Source organism: Phyllostomus discolor, chromosome 2 (assembly GCF_004126475.2).
Source record: "Phyllostomus discolor isolate MPI-MPIP mPhyDis1 chromosome 2, mPhyDis1.pri.v3, whole genome shotgun sequence".
Taxonomy (NCBI): domain Eukaryota; kingdom Metazoa; phylum Chordata; class Mammalia; order Chiroptera; family Phyllostomidae; genus Phyllostomus; species Phyllostomus discolor.
The window spans coordinates 79,795,384-79,817,492 of NC_040904.2; the positions used below are offsets into that span (position 1 = coordinate 79,795,384).

The 22,109-nt window shown below is 40.5% G+C and overlaps 1 protein-coding gene across 7 annotated transcripts in view; it reads left to right on the top strand.

Moving 5' to 3' along the window:
- IMPG2 (interphotoreceptor matrix proteoglycan 2) overlaps nucleotides 1–22,109 on the top strand; it is an 83,416-nt gene that overhangs the window by 56,100 nt on the left and 5,207 nt on the right. For 2 of the 7 annotated variants that reach the window (XM_036017987.1, XM_036017992.1), the window contains 7 exons: nucleotides 6,810–7,113; nucleotides 8,101–9,398; nucleotides 10,460–10,679; nucleotides 14,934–15,144; nucleotides 16,467–16,655; nucleotides 18,037–18,244; nucleotides 18,942–19,021. In XM_036017987.1, the coding sequence (XP_035873880.1) occupies nucleotides 6,810–7,113; nucleotides 8,101–9,398; nucleotides 10,460–10,679; nucleotides 14,934–15,144; nucleotides 16,467–16,655; nucleotides 18,037–18,244; nucleotides 18,942–19,021 (2,510 nt within the window). Of the gene's footprint in view, nucleotides 1–6,809; nucleotides 7,114–8,100; nucleotides 9,399–10,459; nucleotides 10,680–14,933; nucleotides 15,145–16,466; nucleotides 16,656–18,036; nucleotides 18,245–18,941; nucleotides 19,026–22,109 lie in introns of those variants that run through there. The other 5 variants (XM_036017990.1, XM_036017993.1, XM_036017988.1 and 2 more) reach the window with 4 other exon arrangements.

A 22,109-nucleotide genomic window follows, 5' to 3' on the forward strand; every position in this document is an offset into this window, starting at 1 on the left:
ATTTTTCCCCTACAACCACTTTTGATGCATCCCATAAGTTTCAAAATGTTGTGTTTCCATTTTTTTTTGTTGTTTCGAGGATTTTTTAAAAATTTCCCTTTGATTTCTTTTTTGGCCCATTGTTTGTTCAAGGGTATGGTTTTGAATTTCCACATATTTGTGAATTTTCCTGTTTTCCTCCTGTTACTAATTTCTTGTTTCATACCATTGTGGTTGTGAAAGATACCTGGTATGATTTCAATTTTCTTAAATTTTCTAAGAATTGTTTTGTGACCTAACATATGTTCTCTCCTGGAGAATATTCCATATGCACTTAATAGTGTACATGTATATTCTCGTGGAATGTTCTATATATGAGGGGAACCCTCCAAAACTCAGAATTAGTTATAAAAAATTGTGTATTCTTACACGTTTAAACTTCGGTCACCTTCAAAGTACTCTCCATTAAATGGAATACACCTCTTGAGACTTTTCTCCACTGCTCAAAACAGTTTTTGAATTAATTGATCCTGATGCCTTTTAGTGCTTCTGCCATTTTTGTTTTACCTCTTACACATCTGCAAAACGTTTCTCTTTGAGGACTTTTTTTCATGCAGGTGAACAAAGTTGCCTGGGGCGCGATCAGGTGAATAGGGAGAGGGAAGCATGAAGGTCATACTGTTTTTAGTCAAAAACTGCTGAACACTCACTCAGTGTGGTGTGGGCAGGTATGCTCATAAATCACCCTTCATGAGATGGGCAAACTCATTGAAAGGATCTTCAAAAAAAAATTCACTGAAGCTGGACACAGCCTCTCACAACAATGCCAACTGGTGTACTGATACCAGTGGGTTCGTAGAACACTCACCTAGTGGGGCAAGACTATGTTACAAGGGGCCCGCCCTCCAGAAGATAATTCTGTTTTTTTGGGGGTGCCTCCCTGTATGTGTGTTAGGTTTATTTGGCCTAAATATAGTTCAAGTCCCAAATTTCCTTATGGACTTTCTCCCTGGATGATTTATTCATTGTTGAAAGTGAGGCATTAAAGTCCTTGATATCATTGTATTGTCTGTTTCTCCTTTTAGGCCTGCTGGTACTTACTTAATATATTTAGGTGCTGTAGTGTTGGATGTATATACTGTATTTTTCAGACTATAGGACACACTTTCCCCCTGCCAAATTTGGGAGGAAAAAGGGGTGCATCTTATAATCCAAATGTAGCTTACATGGCTCACTGTGGGGCGGGGAGTGGTGGCCTATGTTATTTATGTTATTAAATATTTTATCACATTTTTTGCTTCAAAATTTTTTCCCCTATTTTCCTCCTAAAAACCTAGGTGTGTCTTATGGTCCTGTGTGTCTTATAGTCCTAAAAATATGGTATATTTATGATTGTTATATCTTCTGAATGAATTGATCCTCTTATTATATAATAATCTCTTTGTCTTTTGTTACAGTGTTTGAATTAAAGTTTATTTTGGCTGATAGGCACCCCACTGTGTCCTGGGCTGCAGGGTTTCTGCTGAGGGATCCACTGATAGCCCAATGGGGGCTCCCTTATAAGCTATAAGCTATTTTTGTCTTGCTGCTTTTAAGAATCTTTGTTTTTTTTTTTAGCCCTGGCTGGCATAGCTCAGTGGATTGAGCATGGGCTGCGAACCAAAGTATTGCAGGTTTGAGTCCCAGCCAGGGCACATGCCAGGGTTGCAGGCTACGGCCCCCAGCAACTGCACATTCATGTTTCTCTTTCTCCCTCCCTTCCTTCTCTAAAAATAAATAAATAAATCTTTAAAAAAAGAGTCTTTGTTTTTTGATTTTGACAGTTTTATTATAATGTGTCTTAGAGAAGATACTTTGAAATTGAATTTGCTTTGAGTCCTGTGAGCTTCGTGAGCTTAGATACTCAAATCTCTGTAGTTTGGTGAAGTTTTCAGCCATTATCTTTAAACAAGCTCTCTGCCCCCTTCTCTCTCTCTTCTCCTCTGGGATGCCAGTGATTCACAGATGGCTTCTCTTGATCCTGTCCATAGTTTATGTAGGATTTTTTTCACTTTGTTTTCTTTCTTCTCTTTTGACTGGATAACTCCAAAGTCCTGTCTTATACTTCACAGATTTTCTTCTTCTGCTCAATGCAGTTGTTGATGCTCTCTGTTGAATCTTCGCTCTATTCATTGTATTCTTCAGCTTCAGATTTTGTTCATTTCGTTTTTATGATTTCTATCTCTGTGTTAAATTTCTTATTTTGTTTATGTATTGCTTTCTGATTTCATTGAATTGTCTTACAGTTTTTTCTTGTAGCTCACTGAACTTCTTTAGAATAGCAATTTTGAATTCTTTGCCAGGTAAACTGCAGATATCTGTGTCTTTGGGGATTGTTACTGGGAGATTATTGTGTTTCATTGGTGAAGTCATGTTTCTTTGATTTTCTTGTTTCTGGAAGTCTTGTGTGGCTGACTTCACATCTGAAGTAGCAGTTACCTCTCTCAGTCTTTACTGAGTGACTTCAGGAGAGAAATACCTTCCATTATCCCTGCTAGGGAGTCTGTATCTTTCTCAGACCTCCTATGGATACACCCCCTCCACACTTGTTTTCTCTTGATCCTGCAAAACACCATGCTGAGTGCTGATAACCTCCCTTTTGTTTTCCCAAGAGTGGTGCTAAAGCTCAAGTGTATGGTTTCTCCCTGACCTACAGCATTTGGTGCCTGCTCACTGGCTGTCTGCCAAAGCCTGCTCCCTCTGCTGTGGAGGATGTGCACAAGGAACTTGCTGTGGGGTGGAGAAGGGGTGTGTGTAGGGGATGCACAGTGAGTACTGGAGGTGCCTATGAGCCAGCTGGGGATGATCTGTGGGTGAAGCACATTGGAGACTCATAGTCAGGCTTCCTCATGGAGTCCATGATGTGGGTAGTAGGACCTGCATCCCTTTGATATATGCAGAATCCCAGCCACTTACCACCCCCTGGGTGTGCAGCTCATGACACTACTCCAGATAGACTGAGAGAGCAATAAGCCTCTTTAGCAAGGTCCTGCTCACTCACATGCTTTCTGTGGTAGAAATCATGTGTCAAGAAGGGCTCTCTGCCAACAGAACTTTAGTCTGGGAGAACACTGCCTGCCCCTCCCCTCCCTCACCAGCTCTCAGCCTAATGCCAGACAATTTATTCCCTTCCTGCATGTCCCTGGTACCTTTTGAGCTATTATTCTAGCACTGGAGTTCAGAGGGAGTGAGTCCGAATAAGTTTCTACTTGGGGCCTTTAGGAGAAAATGCCTGGGACTCCAGAAGCCCTTTGTGTCACTCAGCCACTATCCCTGCTGGTTTTTACAGCCAGAAATTATGGGGACTTCTCTTCCTGGCTCTGGAACCCTGGGCTGGGGGACCTGCTGCGGGGCTGGGACCCATCACCCTCAGGGGGGACCTGTGCAGCTGGGATATCCTCCTGATATCTCCCTCTTGAATTTTATTTGCCTCGCATTGATATGGGACCAGCCTACTCTGTGTCCCCACCTCTCCTGCCAGTCTTGATGTGGCTTCTTCTTTAAATCCCTAGTTGTAGGACTTATATTCGGCTAGACATCAGGTGCTTCTGAATGATGGTTGTTCTGTAGTTCAGTTGTAATTTTGATGTGATGTTATTTTGACACATTTACCTGTGCCACCAACCTGTCTGGAGGTCTCTTAGGTTCACTTTTTTTTTCTTAAATTAAATTTTAATTGTTGTTAAGTACAATTTTCTGTCTTTTACTCCCATCCAAGCCCACCCATCCCAGCTCTCCCCACCTCCCTCCCATTTCCACCTGCCCCTAGTTTTTGTCCATGTGTCCTTTATACTTGTTCCTGTAAACTGTTCACTTCTGACAGAGAAATCCCAAGACATACTTTTTTATCCTGAAATTTTTTCCTTTTTTACAGATCATTTGCAGTTACTTCTAGTCATTAAAGGATTACCTTCAGCTTCTTCTTTCTTTTACATATATCTTGCTTTTTTCTCATATATTTCACTTCAACAGATTCAGGTCATATACTCCAGCCTAATGCTTAGATGTATCTTACTTCTACTCCTTTTATTTTTTTTTTTTTGACCAACGCCACATTGCCAAAAAACATTTGCTAATACTACATTATCTACTTTTCATCACTTCCCTCTTTCCTTTCTAGATTCTTTATTTCTAATTAAGTTTAACTAGAATAATACCATTTTGGGTTCATGTTTTATTGTTTTAATTGATTCTCATTTCTCCTTTTTGATTGTTTATATTTCATTGTGAACTATGTAAAGTGGAACTTTTAACAACACAGGTTTGTACTGTGTAGATCCACTTATATGTAGATTTTTCCCAATAAATACAAACAGTACTATAATTGTATTGCTCTTCTTTTTGGTTTTCTCAACAATTTTTTTCTCTAGCTAGCCTTATTGTAATAATATAATATATAATACATGTAACATACAAAATATGTGTTAACCAATTATTTATGTTATCAGTAAGGCTTCTGGTCAACAGTAGGCTATTAGTAGTTAAGTTTTGGGGAAGTTGAAAGTTATATGCAAATGTTTTACTATGTGGCAAGATGGGGTCAGTGCCCTTAATGCCTGCATTGTTCAAGGGTCAACTTCCGTCACCTTTTGACAAAAATGGTTCAAAATTTTATGGGCTTATAAAATGCACTGGACTGTAAAACGGCTCAGCCAGGGTCTCAATAGTTACAGGGACAGCTACATGGTAGTGCATACAGGGTTAAGGGAATAAGGAAGGGAGCAGAGGTGTACAGGGACTAATCACAGTGAGAACTTGTTACCAATCACTGGATTGTAGGGCAATGGGAGGAAATGCTCTCACCAGAGCCAGGCGAGAGCTGCAAGCTGCACCTGTGAGAGCTGGAGCTGCAACTGTGGAGGGGTGTGGCTACTGCAAGAGACACAGCATGGGGGCTTGGAGGGAGCAGGGAGGGAATACTCCCCCTTTTCAGTATTCCCAACCTTTGATCTTCTGCTTGTGCTTCTAAAGGGGCAAGCTCAAACAGAAGACAGGTGGGGAGGGCTCAGAAGTGATGAAGTTAATGGGGGTTAGCTTTCTAGCACAGAGAGCAAGATGAGGAAGACCTGAGGTAATGGCAAAGAATAGCCAGTTTGGTGGCCCACTTAAAAAAGGACCTGATTAAAACAGCATGCTGTCTTTCCACTGAAGAAAATCAGTGTATTTGACAGAGTGCTTTCAGTTTAAAAATTGTAGGTGGAACTGAGGGCATCTCTACATATACCCAATGATCTACTGTTGTTCTCTCTTCAGTGCATTTGTCATTGAAAAAAGGGATAAATTAGGACACGCCCAGGGATTTCTTGCCTCTTGCTCCCTCCCTTGTAATTGGGAGTGTGCTGTCTGAAGCTTCCTCACACAGACCCTTAATGGAAAGACAAGGGGAGATATGTGGGCAAAACATAAAAGACTAATTTGATCATGACATTGGGTTGAATCTCCCCATAGGCCAGTAGGTTCTGTTTTATTTAATGGCCACAGACTAAACTGCAATTAGCCACTTTAAAACTGTGTGCTTTTGTTCAAAAAGCATGTGAGGCTCAAGAGTGTAAACCACTGGTAGGGATCTCCTGGAGGAAGAGGAAGGGGTTGTAGTTAGAGTTTCTCATTTTTAGCTTTCATGGGCTTCATTTTGTTCATAGCTAGTCTGTGAATTCTAGTGTTCAGGCAGGTTTATACATGTGGGAGATTTCTTGGAGGTTTCAGTTAATGAGAAATATTAAGTGGGGACCATTAAAGAAATGTTCGGGAGATCTAGGGTGGAATAATATGACTAGAACATTATCAGGCTATATCCTCTACTTGGGAGTTTTTAAAAGTATCATGTCTAAGTCCCATCCTCAGACCAATTAAATTAGAATCTGTGGAATGTGTGGCTGGGACCTTGGTGTTTTAAAAAGTGTTTCCATGTGATCTTAATGCTATTGAGGGTAGAGATGATGATTCTTTTTTCTTTTTCTGTTTTCACCCAGGAAGTATTTTATGAATTCTATGCATATTACCCTTGCTTTTTGCATGATGATAACATACAAACTCCCACCAAATGTCATGCATTTTGCCTTTCAGCATCAGTAGGGAACATTTTTACATAGACTAATCTTCATAGGATTAAATAATTAGCATGCTAAAAGATTATGTTTCTACTTTTCTACTCCTGAAGCTAAGTTTGAATATAAGATTAGTAATACATTAGTAAAAAGTCACTAGGAAGAGAAAATTGTATTTTGTAAGTGTGATGCCATTTCACAGATGTTGATATTTGCTTGAGATAACCAGGCCTCATTTGATGTAGTGGAACTGTTTATCAAAACAAGGATCTTAATTACTGAGTACCTTTCAGCGTAATGAATAAAAGTGTTAATTGTTCTTTTCTGCTGTGGACAATGTGCTTAGGCCTTTGACAAGACATTATGGATATTAGTAACTTTTATGTGTTTAAAGTATTTAAGCAAAGATAGAGGAAAAGGAATTATCTAAAGCAAAAAAAACTATTCTCTTCCACAAATTCATTTTGTTTGGAATCTTTTAAGTATGTTATCTATTCCCACTTTCCAGCTGAGATTCAAGGGTACTTGGCTTTCCCCACTAGATTTTTCAGCTAGTGAGTGGTGAGTTGGGATTTGATTGCAGATCTGTTTGATTCTGGAGCCCATGTCTCCCTTCCCTCCGACATTACATTGCCTCCTTGTCCCTAGAAAACCTGGGAACTTAAATAGGTAGGTGGCATTTAAAATTGTTTCTATGTGTTTCTGGTTATCTATGATATGATTTAGCCTTTTTTTCCCCCCTAGGATAATACCCTTCAAGCTGAATGGCCCTCAGCAGAGGAATCCACTACCAGCAGTATTTCACCACTTGATTTCAGCCCTGGTCCTTCCTCTGCCACTGGCAGGGAAGTCTGGTCAGAAAGACCTTTGGGTGATTTAGCGTCTACACCCAAATTAGCCTTTCCCTCGAAGGTGGGCCTCAGTTCTTCCCCAGAGGTTTTAGAGGTTAGCAGCTTGACTCTTCATTCTGTCACCCCAGCAGTGCTTCGGACTGATTGGCCTGTGGCTTCTGAGGAAAGGACTTCTGCATCTCACTTTTTAGTAGATGGTAAGAACTTACACCCACTTTTCATGTTTCTTTACTGTACTGTGTCAGATGCCAAGGGCTTTGAGGAGAGGGAGAGATGGTTGTTAGAAAGGCGTGGTTGTGTGCAGTAGGAGGAAATGTCTCCGGAAAGTTGTGTGAGAGAGGGACCAGATTTAATTGGTGGGAATGGAGAAAAATAATGGGAAATGAAGTTGGTGGACCACGGTGGGGATAAATTAATAGGTATTTTGAAGGTTCTATTAAAATGTATATAATTATTACTATTAAATAACTACTTTACTGACTTGAATATTGGAGTGATAAAGAGCATCAGACAAGATTATCCCACTAGCTTTTAATAGGATTAATTGTAGGGGCCAGGTATAGAGATTTTTAACTTGCATTAGACTTCGGAAGGAGAGAGCCTGAACTAAGGAAGGTATGGCATAGATTAAAAAATGAAAATCAAGTAGGTGATTTAGAAGTTGTGAAGGAAAGGAAAAATCACTGTAACCCAAGCATGGAGTATACATGTGAAAGAGGAAGATGAACAAAGATAAATAATGAGTCCCGGATTTCGAACATTAGGTGCATCTGAAGGATGATGGATGATAAACATAACAAGGAAATGGAAATTCAAAGACAAACAATATTTCCTAGGAAATTTTATCCCTAAGTTTTCACTAGATTCTGTGTCTATAGCCAATATAGCTACCAGCAGTTCTTTAGTTTCATAGAGTAAGAAAAAAAAATCAACTGTTTAAAAGTGAATTATTTTAATAGCTGATATCTTGTTATTCTCAAGGAAATGGGGTATATTCATGAGTGATTGTATCACACCACAAAAACATAATCATGTTGTCCTGTTGTTTCCTGGAAATAGCAGTGTAAAAGTCAGGAACTCCTCTTCCCAATCTAATGGGAAAAAATGGGGAAGGTGGTTTAATTAGGACTGGGAATAACATTTAGTAACACTGTTGGCTAATTAATGGAAAATTTTATTTTTAGGATTAACCAAAGTTGAAGGGTCAGAAGATATCCTTTCTGTTGATCCACTGTTTTCAAGTCCATCCACTCATCCTGTGCCAAAAGAAACAATACCATCCATGGAAGACTCTGGGGTGTCTTCGACATCCTCTCCATATCTGGTCTCCTCTGTCACAATAGATCTTCCTGCTCAGGAAGTAAATATACATTTTGGTTTGGACTCTTTGGTCTCCAAAGTCAAAGGCCAATTAGAAGTGAGCACTTTGATGCCAGACACATCCATGGAAAAAGAGTTCATATTTGAGAGTGGCTTTGGTTCAGGATCTGGGCAAAAGATGGATCTGATTACTTGGCCATGGAGTGACACTTCATTAGAGAAGAGCACTGAACCACTGTCCAAGTCATGGCTGGAAGATGAGGATTCACTTTTGCCAAATGAGGCTGTAGATGAGAAACTAGTTACAGATGACAAAATAGATTCCACAGACAGAAGTAGTGAGCACTCAGAATACGGGCATTTGGACAGATCCGCACATCTTGCAGAGGAGGAGCCCCTTGACAGGCCTGTTGTGCCCATTTCTGCAGAGACCACAACTCAGTCTGAATCTCTGCTTCTCTCCAAGCACACAGCAGAGGTACCTGACATTGATTATTACTCAGGTACTAATGCGCCTCCTTTACTGACATCTATAGCTATCTCTCCTTCTACCGGCAAACCAGATCAAGTGGAAGCCTTTCTAAAGGAGGATATGGAACAATCTACAGAGTCATCCCATCATGAATGGTTTGACAGCAAGATTTCAGCAGTGAAGCCAGATGGGCAATCTTTGTGGACCACATTGCCAGAGTCAGGTGTAGTTTGGGCAAAAACTTCTTCCCAAGGGAAATTGTCCGGAGACACATCATCGGCAAGTGCACCAGAGAGTAGAGACAAGCTCTGGTTGAAAGCTTCCATGACACAGTCCACCGCACTGCCTCCAACCACAAGCCCCACCCTGCTGGAGGATGAAGTAATTATGGGTGTACAGGATATTTCATTAGAACTGGACCGGATAGGCACAGAGTACTATCAGCCTGAGCTAATCCCAGAGGAAAATGGCAAGGTTGGTAGTTATGTGGAAATGTCTACAAATGTTCACTCTACAGAGATGGCTGTTGTTGCTCGGCCCACAAAAAGAAGTGACTCAAATCATACACAGACCACAGGAGCTTTGCTGGTGTTCTTTAGCCTTCGAGTGACTAACATGATGTTTTCAGAAGATCTGTTTAATAAAAACTCTTTGGAGTATAAAGCCCTGGAGCAAAGATTCTTGGAATTGGTAAGCACAAGAAATGACATATGGGTATTAGTTAGTAATCATGTAGGAGCCACCTATTTCCCCCTCAACAATAAGACATGAGTCAAGGAAAATGGGGTCTGCTGTAGATACCCAATTTTTAAAAATTGACTAAAAATAGTGTCAGGGCCTAGGGTTGGTAGGAAAACAATAAGACAGGTATATACAAGAAACAGAAAACACAAGTGTGGCATGAGGGACATGTGACAACTTACGTACTGAAGATTGTATTCATGAATTCTAGAACTGAAACACGCTGAAGATTTTTCTCACAGTTTATTGTGAGACCAGTGTTTTCTGGGTACCTATGATGCCTTCATTGTTGTGACCCTGTAGTGAAACAGAGAAAATAAACTCTGTTGTCTAGAACTGTCTGTGAGCTCCATGGGGTTCCTAAATATCACTATTACAATCTCACAACTTGCAAATAATTCAAAACTAACCATTTTTTCTTTAAATTTTTTTTCAATTACAGTTTATATTCAATATTATTTTGTATTAGTTTCAAGTGTGCAACACAGTGGTTGGGCAATCATATACTTTACAAAGCGTTCCCCCTGATATTTCCAGTACCCAACTGGTACCATACAGAGTTATTACAATATTATTGATTATAGTTCCTATGCTGTACTTTACATCCCCATAACCATTACCATTGCAACAGTATGAATGGACCTAGAGTGTATTATGCTAAGTGAAATAAGTCAGCCAGAGAAAGACAAATACAATATGATCTCCCTTACATGTGGAATCTAAACAACAATACAAATGAATAAGAAACAGAAACAGACTCATAGATACAGAGAACATACTGATAGTTGTCAGAGGGGAGAGGGTTGGGGAACTAGGTGAAAACATGAAGGGATTAGGAAGTACAAATTGGTAGTTACAACTGATACCTTTGTTGATGCATAATTTAAATAATTTAAATAGCATGCAGTTTGGAAACAGGGAGGGGTGCATCTTTGTGTTTTTGTTTTTTGTATGTGTTAAACAAAATGCAAAACCATTTTAATAAACTGATCATTTTTTGTGTATTGTAGTTGGTTCCCTATCTCCAGTCAAATCTCACAGGGTTCCAGAATTTAGAAATCTTGAACTTCAGAAATGGCAGTATTGTGGTGAACAGCAGAATGAAGTTCACCAAGTCTGTCCCTCCTAATGTTAACAATGCTGTATATATGATTCTGGAAGACTTTTGCACCACTGCCTACCAAACCATGAACTTGGCTATTGATAAATATTCCCTTGATGTGGAATCAGGTAATGATATTGATTACCCTGCTTGTTTCTTAGTGGAATCCATTAATTATTCTTATGTATTTTCTTTTCCCTGAGTCAAGTTGAATTCAACACTTGTAGGTAAAAGAGTACTGTGTCAGGCAAATTTTCCACATCTTGATAATTAGTAAAATATCTCTCTCATGGACATCAATATCATTCTCTTTTCAAAAAGGTTGTCCACAGGCCCTGGCCAGTGTAGCTCAGTTGGTTGGAGCATCGTACTGTAACCGAAAAGTTGTGAGTTTGATTCTCAGTGAAGTCACACACCTAGGTTGCAGGTCTGGCCCTGTTGGTCTGAGAACTTATGACCCCTGGTCATGGTACACAGAGGAGGCACTCAATCAATGCTTCTCTCTCACATTGATGTTTCTGTTTCTCTTCTCTCTCTAAAAACAATGGAAAAAATGTCTCAGGTGAGGGGGAAAAAATCCCCCAAATGGTTGTCCATATATGATATCTTATTTACCTCCCACTCCCTTTTCTACCTGCTCTACTGGCTCTCTCTTTTACCTGTCCACTGGGTCTACTCTTGCTATACATCTCTATGTAGCCAAGCCCAGTAGGTTTGGACTCTTTCCTTCTGTATTATTTTCCTAAGTTGTTGTATCCATTTCCATTATTGTAAGTCTAATGTAGTTGTTAATAACTCTCCATATTTTTATATGCAGATCAGACTTATCTTCTGAGCTCCATAATCAATATTTAACTACTATGTACTTGTTGATCTCAACTTGGATGTATTCTATGCATATCAAATTTAAGATATGTAACAGTGAGCTCTTGTCTTCCATATCTGGCCACCTTCCAGCTATATTTATTCCTCTCACTTTCCTTATCTTGATAAATGGAAGCTGTGTCCATTCAGCTACTTAAGCCAGAAGCATGGGAAATCATTCTGATTGATACCTCAGTTTCCATCACTCCCAACTTTCAGTCATTCACTAAACTCATACTATTCTGAACTCTAAATATATGTCAAATCTATATGCCTCTGTCTCTCCACTGCCACAACTCCAGGCCAAGCCATCATCACCTCTCATTTGAACCAGGTTCCCCACTACCTGTCTTGTTCCCTTGCCCCATCCATTCTGCAGCCAGCAGCCAGGGTGCTCTTTCTAAAACATCAGTGAGATTACTTCACTTTCCTGCCTGAAATGCTCCAGTGACTGCCTGGGTCAACAGTCACTAGGCCTGGTCCCTATCTTCTTCCCCAATATCATTCAATGAAACTAACTTCTTTGCTCACCAAGTCAAACTAGCTCATTTTTAGTTCTTCAGATTCAAAAAACTTTTCTTGCCTTAGAGCCTTTGCACATATTAGCTCCTTTGCCCGGAACCCTTTCCCCTTTTGGCTGACTTCTGCTCACAGGTTTATCCCTCAGTTCAAATGTCTCTTCCTCAAGACTTTCACCGACTCACCCATAATCCATATTAGGTCTTTACTATTAGGCTTTTTTTTTGGAGGGGGGGTAACACCATATTCTTTCCTGCTATAGAATTTACTACTAGTGATAATACTAATTTATGCACATAGTTGCTTAATGGCTAGTATCCCCATTTAGCCATCCACAAGGACAGATACTTTATCTGTTTTATTAACAACATATAGAAGGTACTGAAAAATACTGTGAATAAATGAAATGAACCATTTTTTTATTTGGAAAACTTGGATAGAGAGAACACCATCGAATCCTCAGTCTTTGCTCTTTTTTTATCTTTTCCACGCCTGAGGACGGTGGTTTTGGGTAGGAGTAATGGGGAATGTCTGGGTTTGTATTTCTCCAGCATCTTTTACTCCCAAACTTGTTTGAAATTCAACTCTATTCTTTAACTGACAAAGAAGCAAACATTCTTTTCTTTGAAATCCTTGAAGGACCATTATTCATTGAAAGTGAGGAAATGATCTGGCTAATCCTCCAATATCTAAATCTATTTCCATTTGAGTTCTCTAAGGCTGGTTCACATTCTTTGCCATGTGGGGTAGTGGAAGTAGCAATTAATTATAATTTGGATTTCTTGTCTCTGCTCTTCCATTTATCATTTGTGTGACCCTAGATGAGCTATTTTATCTCTGAGCCTTAGTACATGTATATAAAATGGGGGTAATGTTTTGGGTGAGTTATATAAATGTCTAATCACTATGTTGTACACCTGAAACAAATATAATACTGTACAATAACTCTAATTGAAAAATTAAAAATGTTTAAAAAATGAGGATAATAATACCTGACTTAGGTATTTCATGGGGCTATTCAAAGGATTAAACAAATAACATATATTTGCATTTGACTAGCCATACAAATGCAAGCTGTTATAATTTATAAATTTTTTGCAAAAGTCAATCCACTTTTTAAAAAAAGGGAAGTACAATAAATAAGTGCATCTATGTAACTCATGTGTCAGCTGCAGGCTGAGTCTTCCAGGTTTATAAGGTCACCTTTTTTTAAATATTTGAATGAACTGGCATTAGCCCCTCCCATGTGCAGTATAAAATCTGTATCCATGTCCCTCCCATCTTCAGGATCTCTAGGAATGAACAGGGAACTTGAATATCTCTTGATCACCTCCAGGTCAAAGTTTCCTCTGCTGAGTTTCCAGTCTCACATTTGTCTTGATGCTTGTGGTTGTTCTTTATGAAAAGCCAATACAGATCATGGTCCCATTAAAAAAAAGATTTTATTTATTTAATTTTAGAGGGGAAAGGATAGAAAGAGAGAGGGAGAGAAATATTGATGTGAGAGAGCAGCATCAATCGATTGTCTTTCAACTGTGCCTTGACTGGGGACCAAACCTGCAACCCACACATGTGTCCTGGCCAGGAATGGAACTGGTGATCCTTTGCCTTGCAGGATGATGCTCGCCAGCTGAGCCACACAGGTCAGGTCCACAGACCTATATTTGACTTTCCCAAAGCACCTCTAAAACAAGGTAGCTGATTCTGTGAGATATATGCGGATGATATGAGGGTGACAGAGGAGGCTATCTCATACCACAACAGATGGATTAAAATATTGTTAGGCACAAATATCAGCATTCTTTTCAAAGTCATTTCTTATTGGCCAGCTTTTTGGACCAAGCCAGCTACCATGTTACTCTGGCTGTGCTGGCTGTCTCTCCACCCTCTTCATGTTTTCTCCACTCTCATTTTTTCTGGACCCATCAGTTCCTCTCCTTGCCTGCCCATGGAAAACTAGACATAATTCATCCTACCATTTAATCCCTGTCTCTTATCCCAAAGTTAGCTCCAGGCCTACACTTGTTTTCCCATAAAGTCATTAAGGTACTCTTAAACAAAGGGGCATCTGTTCTGGGCACCCACCTTTAACTTACATAAAGGACTGGAAAAAGACTTTAAAGCTGTAGTCTCTTATTTACGTGATTAAAATATTAGTCTTAGGATCTCTCCTTGGTCTGGAGCAGAAGGGAGCAATATCCATCTCTTTCTTCTTATAGATCCTGTTTTCCTTCCCCCAGGCACTCCCCTATACCCATTGGAGGATCACAATGTCTTAGAATTCTTATAGAGAATTTTCCTACTACCTGTATATTTTTAGTTAAAGGCCTTCAGATTAAAGTATCATTTTACCTCATGATTGGCTGGAGGCAGCATCGACTTGTCTCTTGCCTCTCTAGTTTTCACAAACTCTTGAACTTCCATCAATGAAGGGAGTCAGGCAACATCATCCCTCCCACTTTGTATCCACTGCTGTCCCTCCCTGCTAGGCCAGGATTGTATTACTGTCTGAGTACACGGTTGCACTGTGTGTGTTTGAATAAGACACGGTTGCACTGTGTGTGTTTGAATTTCCTGTGAGGACTCAGGAAATGCACAGTGGAATCCTGCTGTAGAAACTGCCCGTCTACATGCTTGTATGCTCTCCTTGTTATAGCAGCATCGTCCTAGTGCTCCCCTGGATTAGTTTCCCAGGGCTGCTGTAACTAAGGACCACAAACTGGGTGGCTTACAAAAACAGAAATTTTTTCTCTCATACTTTTGACAGCTAGAAATCTAAAATCAAGGTGTTGTCAGGGCCACTCTCCCTGTGAAGGGTCTAGAAAAGATTCCCAGATGAGTCAGAAATTCTTTGTGGTAATGGTATATTTTAATAGTTCAGGAAAGGGGTGATCCCACGGTATTCTCAAGCAGGGAGCCTTAGTGGAGGACCTTCATGTACCCCAACTCCTGTGTGTTGCCTTTCCTTGAATAATTTTCTGGTTTGTTTGGTGTTTTAGGTGATCAAGCCAACCCTTGCAAATTTCAGGCATGCAATGAATTTTCTGAGTGCTTGGTCAGTCCCTGGAGTGGAGAAGCAGAGTGCAAGTGCTACCCTGGGTACCTGAGTGTTGGGGAACGGCCCTGTCAGAGTCTCTGTGACCTGCAGCCTGACTTCTGCTTCAATGATGGAAAGTGTGACATTATGCCCGGACATGGGGCCATTTGTAGGTATGGTGTAATTAGGGGTTTTGGCTTCACAAGGTTGTGGGTACTTCCTCTGAAGAAAACGGGTCTACACCTATGATTTTAGGATAATCACAGCCATATGTATTATATAAATTATATCTAGGCAACAGATTGGTGCCATCTAGTTCTCATGTGAAGACTGAGTTGGTTAAAAGGTCTGACTTACACCAAATTCAAATGGTTATTTTATTTCATGCTCTTTGGGAGCGGTAAGAAAAACGTTGCCTATTGTCCCAGGGTTGTGGTTCTTGGAGGTGATGGTGAGGCAACAGGTGCCTAAATTAGGTTTCAGCATAAGATCAACACTCTATAGTGTACCTGAACGTGAAACAGAGGAGTTTCATTCTATTTGGATTATGTTTTTAATAGCTTGGGCTGCTCTTGGTCCTACAGAGTATTCAGAGATAAAGAAAAACAAATATGTAAAGTCTTTGAAGTTATGACAAGTATATTTTATTTCATATATATACACACACATGAAATCCATTGTTTTAAGGTAGAACTCCCCCCATCCTGCCCTGGTGCCCAGTGCAGCAGACAAATGAGCAGATACAGGGAGCCTGACCATCCTTTCCTGCCCATCCCTCTTAAACAAAGCAGAGCAAATCAACCTCCCAGCCATCCACACCACAGTCACATAATGTAAAAGGAGAGAATGCTGAGAATAAACAAGAGGGCAATTTGTGAGTGTGAAGAAGGTCAAATGTTGGCATAATGCCAAAGACAGGGGACATAGAAATGATTCACACTCTCCTATGTGAAAAAGTGTGATGTTTAGCTAGGAAACTAAGGAGAAAAGTAGTCTCTTGATATGCAGAGAAATCAATATTATTTTGAAAAACAGTGATTTCCTCACTGTCCTGGGATTTGATGACATTTTTGCACAAGTCTAGGCCCTGAGCCTTGGAGGCTGTCTGCAGTGTGGGGAAAAGCCATGAGGAGTCTGGGGACCTGGGTGCCAGCCCCAGCTCTGTTGCTGACTAATAGTGTGACTCACACCAGCCGCTTTCCTCCGGGCCTGCTTTATGTTATCCATAATTAAGGAAGTTGATTAGAATACTTCCTTTAAGTCTAGTCTTTCATTCCACCATTTACTTGTAGTCATTGACCTCCTGGCTCACTGCCAGGCATGATGCACAGACTTAAAACCCGTGATCATTTACCTGATACCTACCTCTTTACTGAAGCTTCAGGTGGTCAGCACTTCTTTCTTTACCTTTCCCAGTCTTATTAAAGCTTCTGCTGTGGATTACTGCTCTCTGCAGACTGATTCCATGTTCAGACTCAGTCACCTCTCCTTGCAGATGCCGGGTGGGCGAGAACTGGTGGTACCGAGGCGAGCGCTGTGAGGAGTTTGTGTCCGAGCCCTTGGTGATTGGCATCACCATTGCCTCCGTGGTTGGACTTCTCCTAGTCTCCTCTGCTGTCATCTTCTTTCTCGTCAGGACTCTTCAAACTCAGAATGCTAGGAGAGAAGGACAGAGGCCCTTTAGGTAAAGAAAGAAAACTGTTCTGGTAGAGTAAAATGTTCCTTCTATTTATTCATTTAGTGCAATACTTACCATGTGCCAAATGTTAGGTAGGGGTCTGGGGTAGAGGGGAGAAAGCTGTAGAGCTGAATGAAAATGTGGTCCCTGCCCCTGAAGGGTGTCAACTGGGAAACACACACAAGCAGCATTATGAATAAGATTCTAAGGGGCCTAGGTGAGGGATGAATTAGTTTTGCCTGGGGGAGAGAGTCTTAGAAGATTTGAAGATTGTTATGATATTTAGCATGACAGAAGAGTAGATATTAACTGTGGGTGGGGTGGGACACTTTCTAGCTGGCGGAATGAGCATGAGCACAGTTAGGAGGGCACGGATGAACCTCAAGGTGCACTGAGGGAAGCGCATCACTCAATATGGCCAAAATGCCGGTTTCATGGCCGGGGAGGGGTGCAAGGGTGATGGAGATAAGATGAGACCCTTGTGTGAGGACCAGATCTGTTAGTGGGTTACCCTTTACTTATTCAGTTTTAAATATAGATAAGAATCTGACAAGAAATGAAATCTGGTTTTCTTTTAGTTAAGTGTAGCCATATCAGTGGAGAAAGTATAACCTGTTCCACTTGCTAGACTAGCAATCCAAGGACCTGTGGGGTTGTTATGTGAATACGATTTCTGGTCGTACTTTGCTTTTTGTGCGTCTATAGTCTGTAAGAGCTGCTGGTTTAGGTCTAGGTTACCTTCCCTCACCCTCGGCTTGCCAAGGAGTCGCCTCTCCCAGGTTCCTAGAGCACCCAGGACAGACTTCCATCATTGTTCTTACACTCTTTATTGACTCTGACTTTGCATTAGACTCTAATCTCATTCTGGAGAGGGATTCCCATAAATTTTTCGTATCATTAGTATCTAGAACAGTCTTAGGCACATAATCAATGCTCAGTAAATATTTGTAGGTATGAGTTGAATTGAATTGAGTCCCAGCACCCCCATATTTATATTCCTATCAGATTATTTGTGTGTTACACATTGATTTTTGATTGGTCTACTCTGGTAATGATGGTGCCATATGCATTTAATGAAACACTCTCTATTAGCAGGCGTGGTTCCCCGTCAGCATATATTGAGTGCCAGGCACTGTGGGGCAAATAAAGATGTAAGAGACATGGAACAATTTCACAGGGTCCTTGCCAGGTAGCTGAGGAGATAACAATGATAACACCTGATAAATAATTTTTGAGATTATCTGGTTGTTTTTCACAGTCCCTTTCCACATTTGTATCAGTCACCTCTTTTTCTTCCCCAACAGAAATCTTGCTACAGGTAAATAGTCTTCCAAGTCATTGAGCATCTGAACAAGAACCTGAATCAATCATACTTTTCTTTTTGTGGCTCCAGCAGGCGGCCTGACAGTCTCCCGTCCGTTGAAGATGCTGTAAAGTACAACCCTGCCTATGAAAGCCATGTAACGGGAACTGAGCAGTACAAGGGACCCTATCCTCCATGTCCCTTCTACGGCTCTCCAGGAGGAGAGATCTTTGGGGGCCTGAGTAGGGAAGAAATCAGACAAATGTATGAGAACAGTGGGCTTTCCAGGGAGGTAGGAAACTGTGCTTTTCTGTTGTCGCTCTGCTGCTGCTGGGGTGTGTGTGCGCGCATGCATGAGCTTCAGGAAAAGATGACAAGTATTTCCTGATTAGTTCTTACCCCATGATATCTCCTAGGTGATGTTGGATGCAGAGGGTATATACATCTGAGCTGCACCTCATTCTCTACCCAGTGGTTTCTATTTCCATTATTAGCAAATGCTCTTTTCCTCTTCACCCCCCCTTCCTTAGAAATATGTCTGAGTCATTTTGTTTGTGTAGTATCCAAACCTTCCATTCCTCTGTAAAGGGTGTTCTTTCCTGTACCTCTCCCCTGATAGCCCAGAAAGCCACAATTCCTTATAAAAACTAGAACTCTTTTTATTATTTATAGTCTTGTGGTGAATAGTGTTTATTTATTTATATATTTTAATCGAATTTATTGGGTGATACTAGTTCATGAAACCACACAGGTTTTAAGAGTATGACTCAATAAAACATCATACCATCCTCTGCACACTGTATTGTGGGCCCATAGGCCCAAGCAAAGTCTCTTTCTGTCCCTGCTCCCTGCCTTTGCCCACCTCCACCTATCCCCCACACCCTTTCCCTTTGGCTATCACTGTACTGTTGTCTGTGTCTACGTATTATGTATATTTGTTTTTATAGTGCCATGCATGGCCTCTTTTTCTTTTCTGTCTTTTTTTAAAGGAAATTCAAGAAAGAATGAGAATTTTGGAACTGTATGCCAATGATCCCGAGTTTGCAGCTTTTGTGAGAGAACACCAAATGTAAGCCTTAGAAACAGTGTCCCCATCCAGGCTCTTAACGGTTTCCTCAGAACTGCACCTCCAGCGGGAGCACCTGATTTCTGTTCATGTGACCTGGGCTCTGGTGGTAGCCTGTGCTGACTGGGTTCTTCATAGTCAACACACTTTCGCACAGATTACCTCACTTATTTCTCATAAGGGCTCTATCAGTTGAATGTTCTTATTTAAGTTTCTAAGTGAGCAAAAAAAGTCTTGGAGAGCTGACGGGACTTACTCAAGATCACAGTGGTAGCAGATGGCAGAGAAAATTTAGAATGAAGACACTGCGTGGTCTGGTCTAGAGCTTCCTGGGCTCTGTCATGTTTTCCCTCTTATTACCATAGGTGTCACCCTTGATTTAATGCTCTGAAATACTTTTGATAGTTTCCATGAAAAGCATGCGAGTAGCCATAAATCCTAACATTTAATTATCTCTATAGATACTTTTTCACTATGCTTTGAATTACACAAATTTCATTAAAGTGTATATATTGTCTCTATCAAGTTCATTTTATATTTCATTCTATCTTTCAATTGCTTTGCTCAGCCTACATTTTGGGCAGGTGTCTCTGGTTTTATTCCTTTTGTTCCCCAGATCCGTAACCAGACTTAAGTTACAGAAATAAACTATCTTATAAAGAGACCATTATGGGCATTAATTGAGTGTCATGGGTGGAATTAGTATATTTGCTCTTAATGCTGCCCTCACAAGGGTGCTTCCTTATGGGTGGGTTCCACTCAGGCCAGATATCTTCATTTGGCTTGAAAAGAGAAAAACCAGGGCAATTCACTCAAGCTTGTAGAAGAAATTGATAAAGGGTCAAGATAGCACCCATGGCCCTGTAGTGTCTGCCCCTTTGCTCCAAATTCCTTTTTCTGTGGTAGACAGTCTCTCCCATGATTCCTCTCTGATAGGAAGGGACAAACTGACACTTAAGGGAACTGAGGAAGTATTTTTTAATTCCATGTACATGGTAGAAACCCCTTTAAAAATCTCTGAACATCTGACTTGGTTCTTGGGAGGTACTGCCAACCTTGCTTACTGCTGGTCAAACAGTAGTACCAGGAGTCTGCCTTTGAAACCAGGGTACCTACTTATCTGAAGCTAGCAGATGACTGGGGACTCCATTCCAGGGGTATCTAATAAAAGAACATGATTGACAGTTTTGTCCTCCCTACGACTTTTTATAAGCCCCTTGGAAACACCTGCCTGAATCTGTTGCCTGAATGAAAAATGCATCTCATCTAGGCTAAGACATCCAAAGACAGGGTTCAGGAGAATGTAATTAGTGGAAGACAGATTGACTACATTGCTTCAGTTTCTGCTGGCAAACTATCTGGCAATAACATATACAATACAAAATCCATGGTAACAGAAGATTCCAAAAAAAGATTGGTGAAACAAAAGGAAGTTCACACATGCACTATAAACTTCGGAGAGATGTTTGCAAAGGAAGATGGCATTGAAAAAGTGTTAGGCACACCCTTGTTATATGAGATGTTAAAGGGACTTATCTAAGAAAAAGAAGAAGGTCCAAACTATGAATGGTAAAATGACAACAAACTCACAACTATCAACTGAATCTAAAAAACAAAACAAACAACTAGAACAGGAACAGAATCACAGAAATGGAGATCACATGGAGGGTTATCAGTAGGGAGGGAGAGGGGGAAAAATGGAGGAAAAAGGTACAGGGAGTAAGAAGCATAATTGGTAGGTACAAAATAGACAGGAGGAGGTTAAGAATAGAATAGGAAATATAGAAGCCAAAGAGCTTATATGCATAACCCATGGATGTGAACTAAGCAGGGGAGGAATGGTGGAGGGAAGTGGGGTACAAGGCAGAGGGGCATAAAGGGGAGAAAAAAATGGGACAAATGTAATAGCATAATCAATAAAATATACTTTAAAAAATGTTAGGCATATAACCCACACAACATTTTCAGTTTCACTTAACCTCAGCATTTTATCTAACAGTAGCCCAAGAAAATGTTAATAGACTTGATTTAGGACTTAGTAAAAATGTTATATGGTCTTTGTAGAGAAGGATTTTTAAAATATATTTTATTGATTATGCTATGACAGTTCTCCCATTTTCCCTCTTTACTCCCCTCCACCCTGCACACCCTCTCCCACCCACATTCCCCCCCTTTAGTTCATGTCTATGTGTCATACTTATAGGTTCTTTAGCTTCTACATTTCCCATACTATTCTTACCCTCCCCCTGTCTATTTTCTACCTACCATCTATGCAACTTATTCTCTGTACCTTTTCCCCCTCTCTCCTCCTCCCACTCCCCTTTTGCTAACCCTCCAGGTGACCTCCATTTCTGTGGTTCTGTTTCTGTTCTAGTTGTTTGCTTAGTTTGTTTTTGTTTTAGGTGTGGTTGTTAATAATTGTGAGTTTGCTGTCATTTTACTGTACATATTTTTTATCTTCTTTTTCTTAGAGAAGTCCTTTTAATATTTCATATAATAAGGGCTTGGTGATGATGACCTCCTTTAACTTGACCTTATCTGAGAAGCCCTTGATCTCCCCTTACATTCTAAATGCAAGCTGCTGGGTAGAGCAATCTTGGATGTGGGTCCTTGCCTTTCATGATTTGGAATACTTCTTTCCAGCCCCTTCTTGCCTGTAAGGTCTCTTTGGAGAAATCAGCTGACAGTCTGATGGGAACTCCTTTGTAGGTAACTCTCCTTTTGTTTCTGCTTTTAAGATTCTCTCCTTCTCTTTAATTTTGGCTAAGGTAATTATGATGTGCTTTGGTGTGTTCCTCCATGGGTCCAACTTCTTTGGGACTCTCTGAGCATGCTGGACTTCCTGGAATTCTATTTCCTTTGCCAGAATGGGGAAGTTCTTCATTATTTGTTCAAATAAGTTTTCAATTTTTTGTTCTTCCTCTTCTCCTTCTGGCACCCCTGTAATTTGGATGTTGGAATGTTTCAAGATGTGCTGGAGGTTCCTAAGCCTCTCCTCATTTTTTTAAATTCTTATTTCTTCATTCTTTTCTGATTGGATGTTTCTTTCTTCCTTCTGGTCCACACCGTTGATTTGAGTCCTGATTTCCTT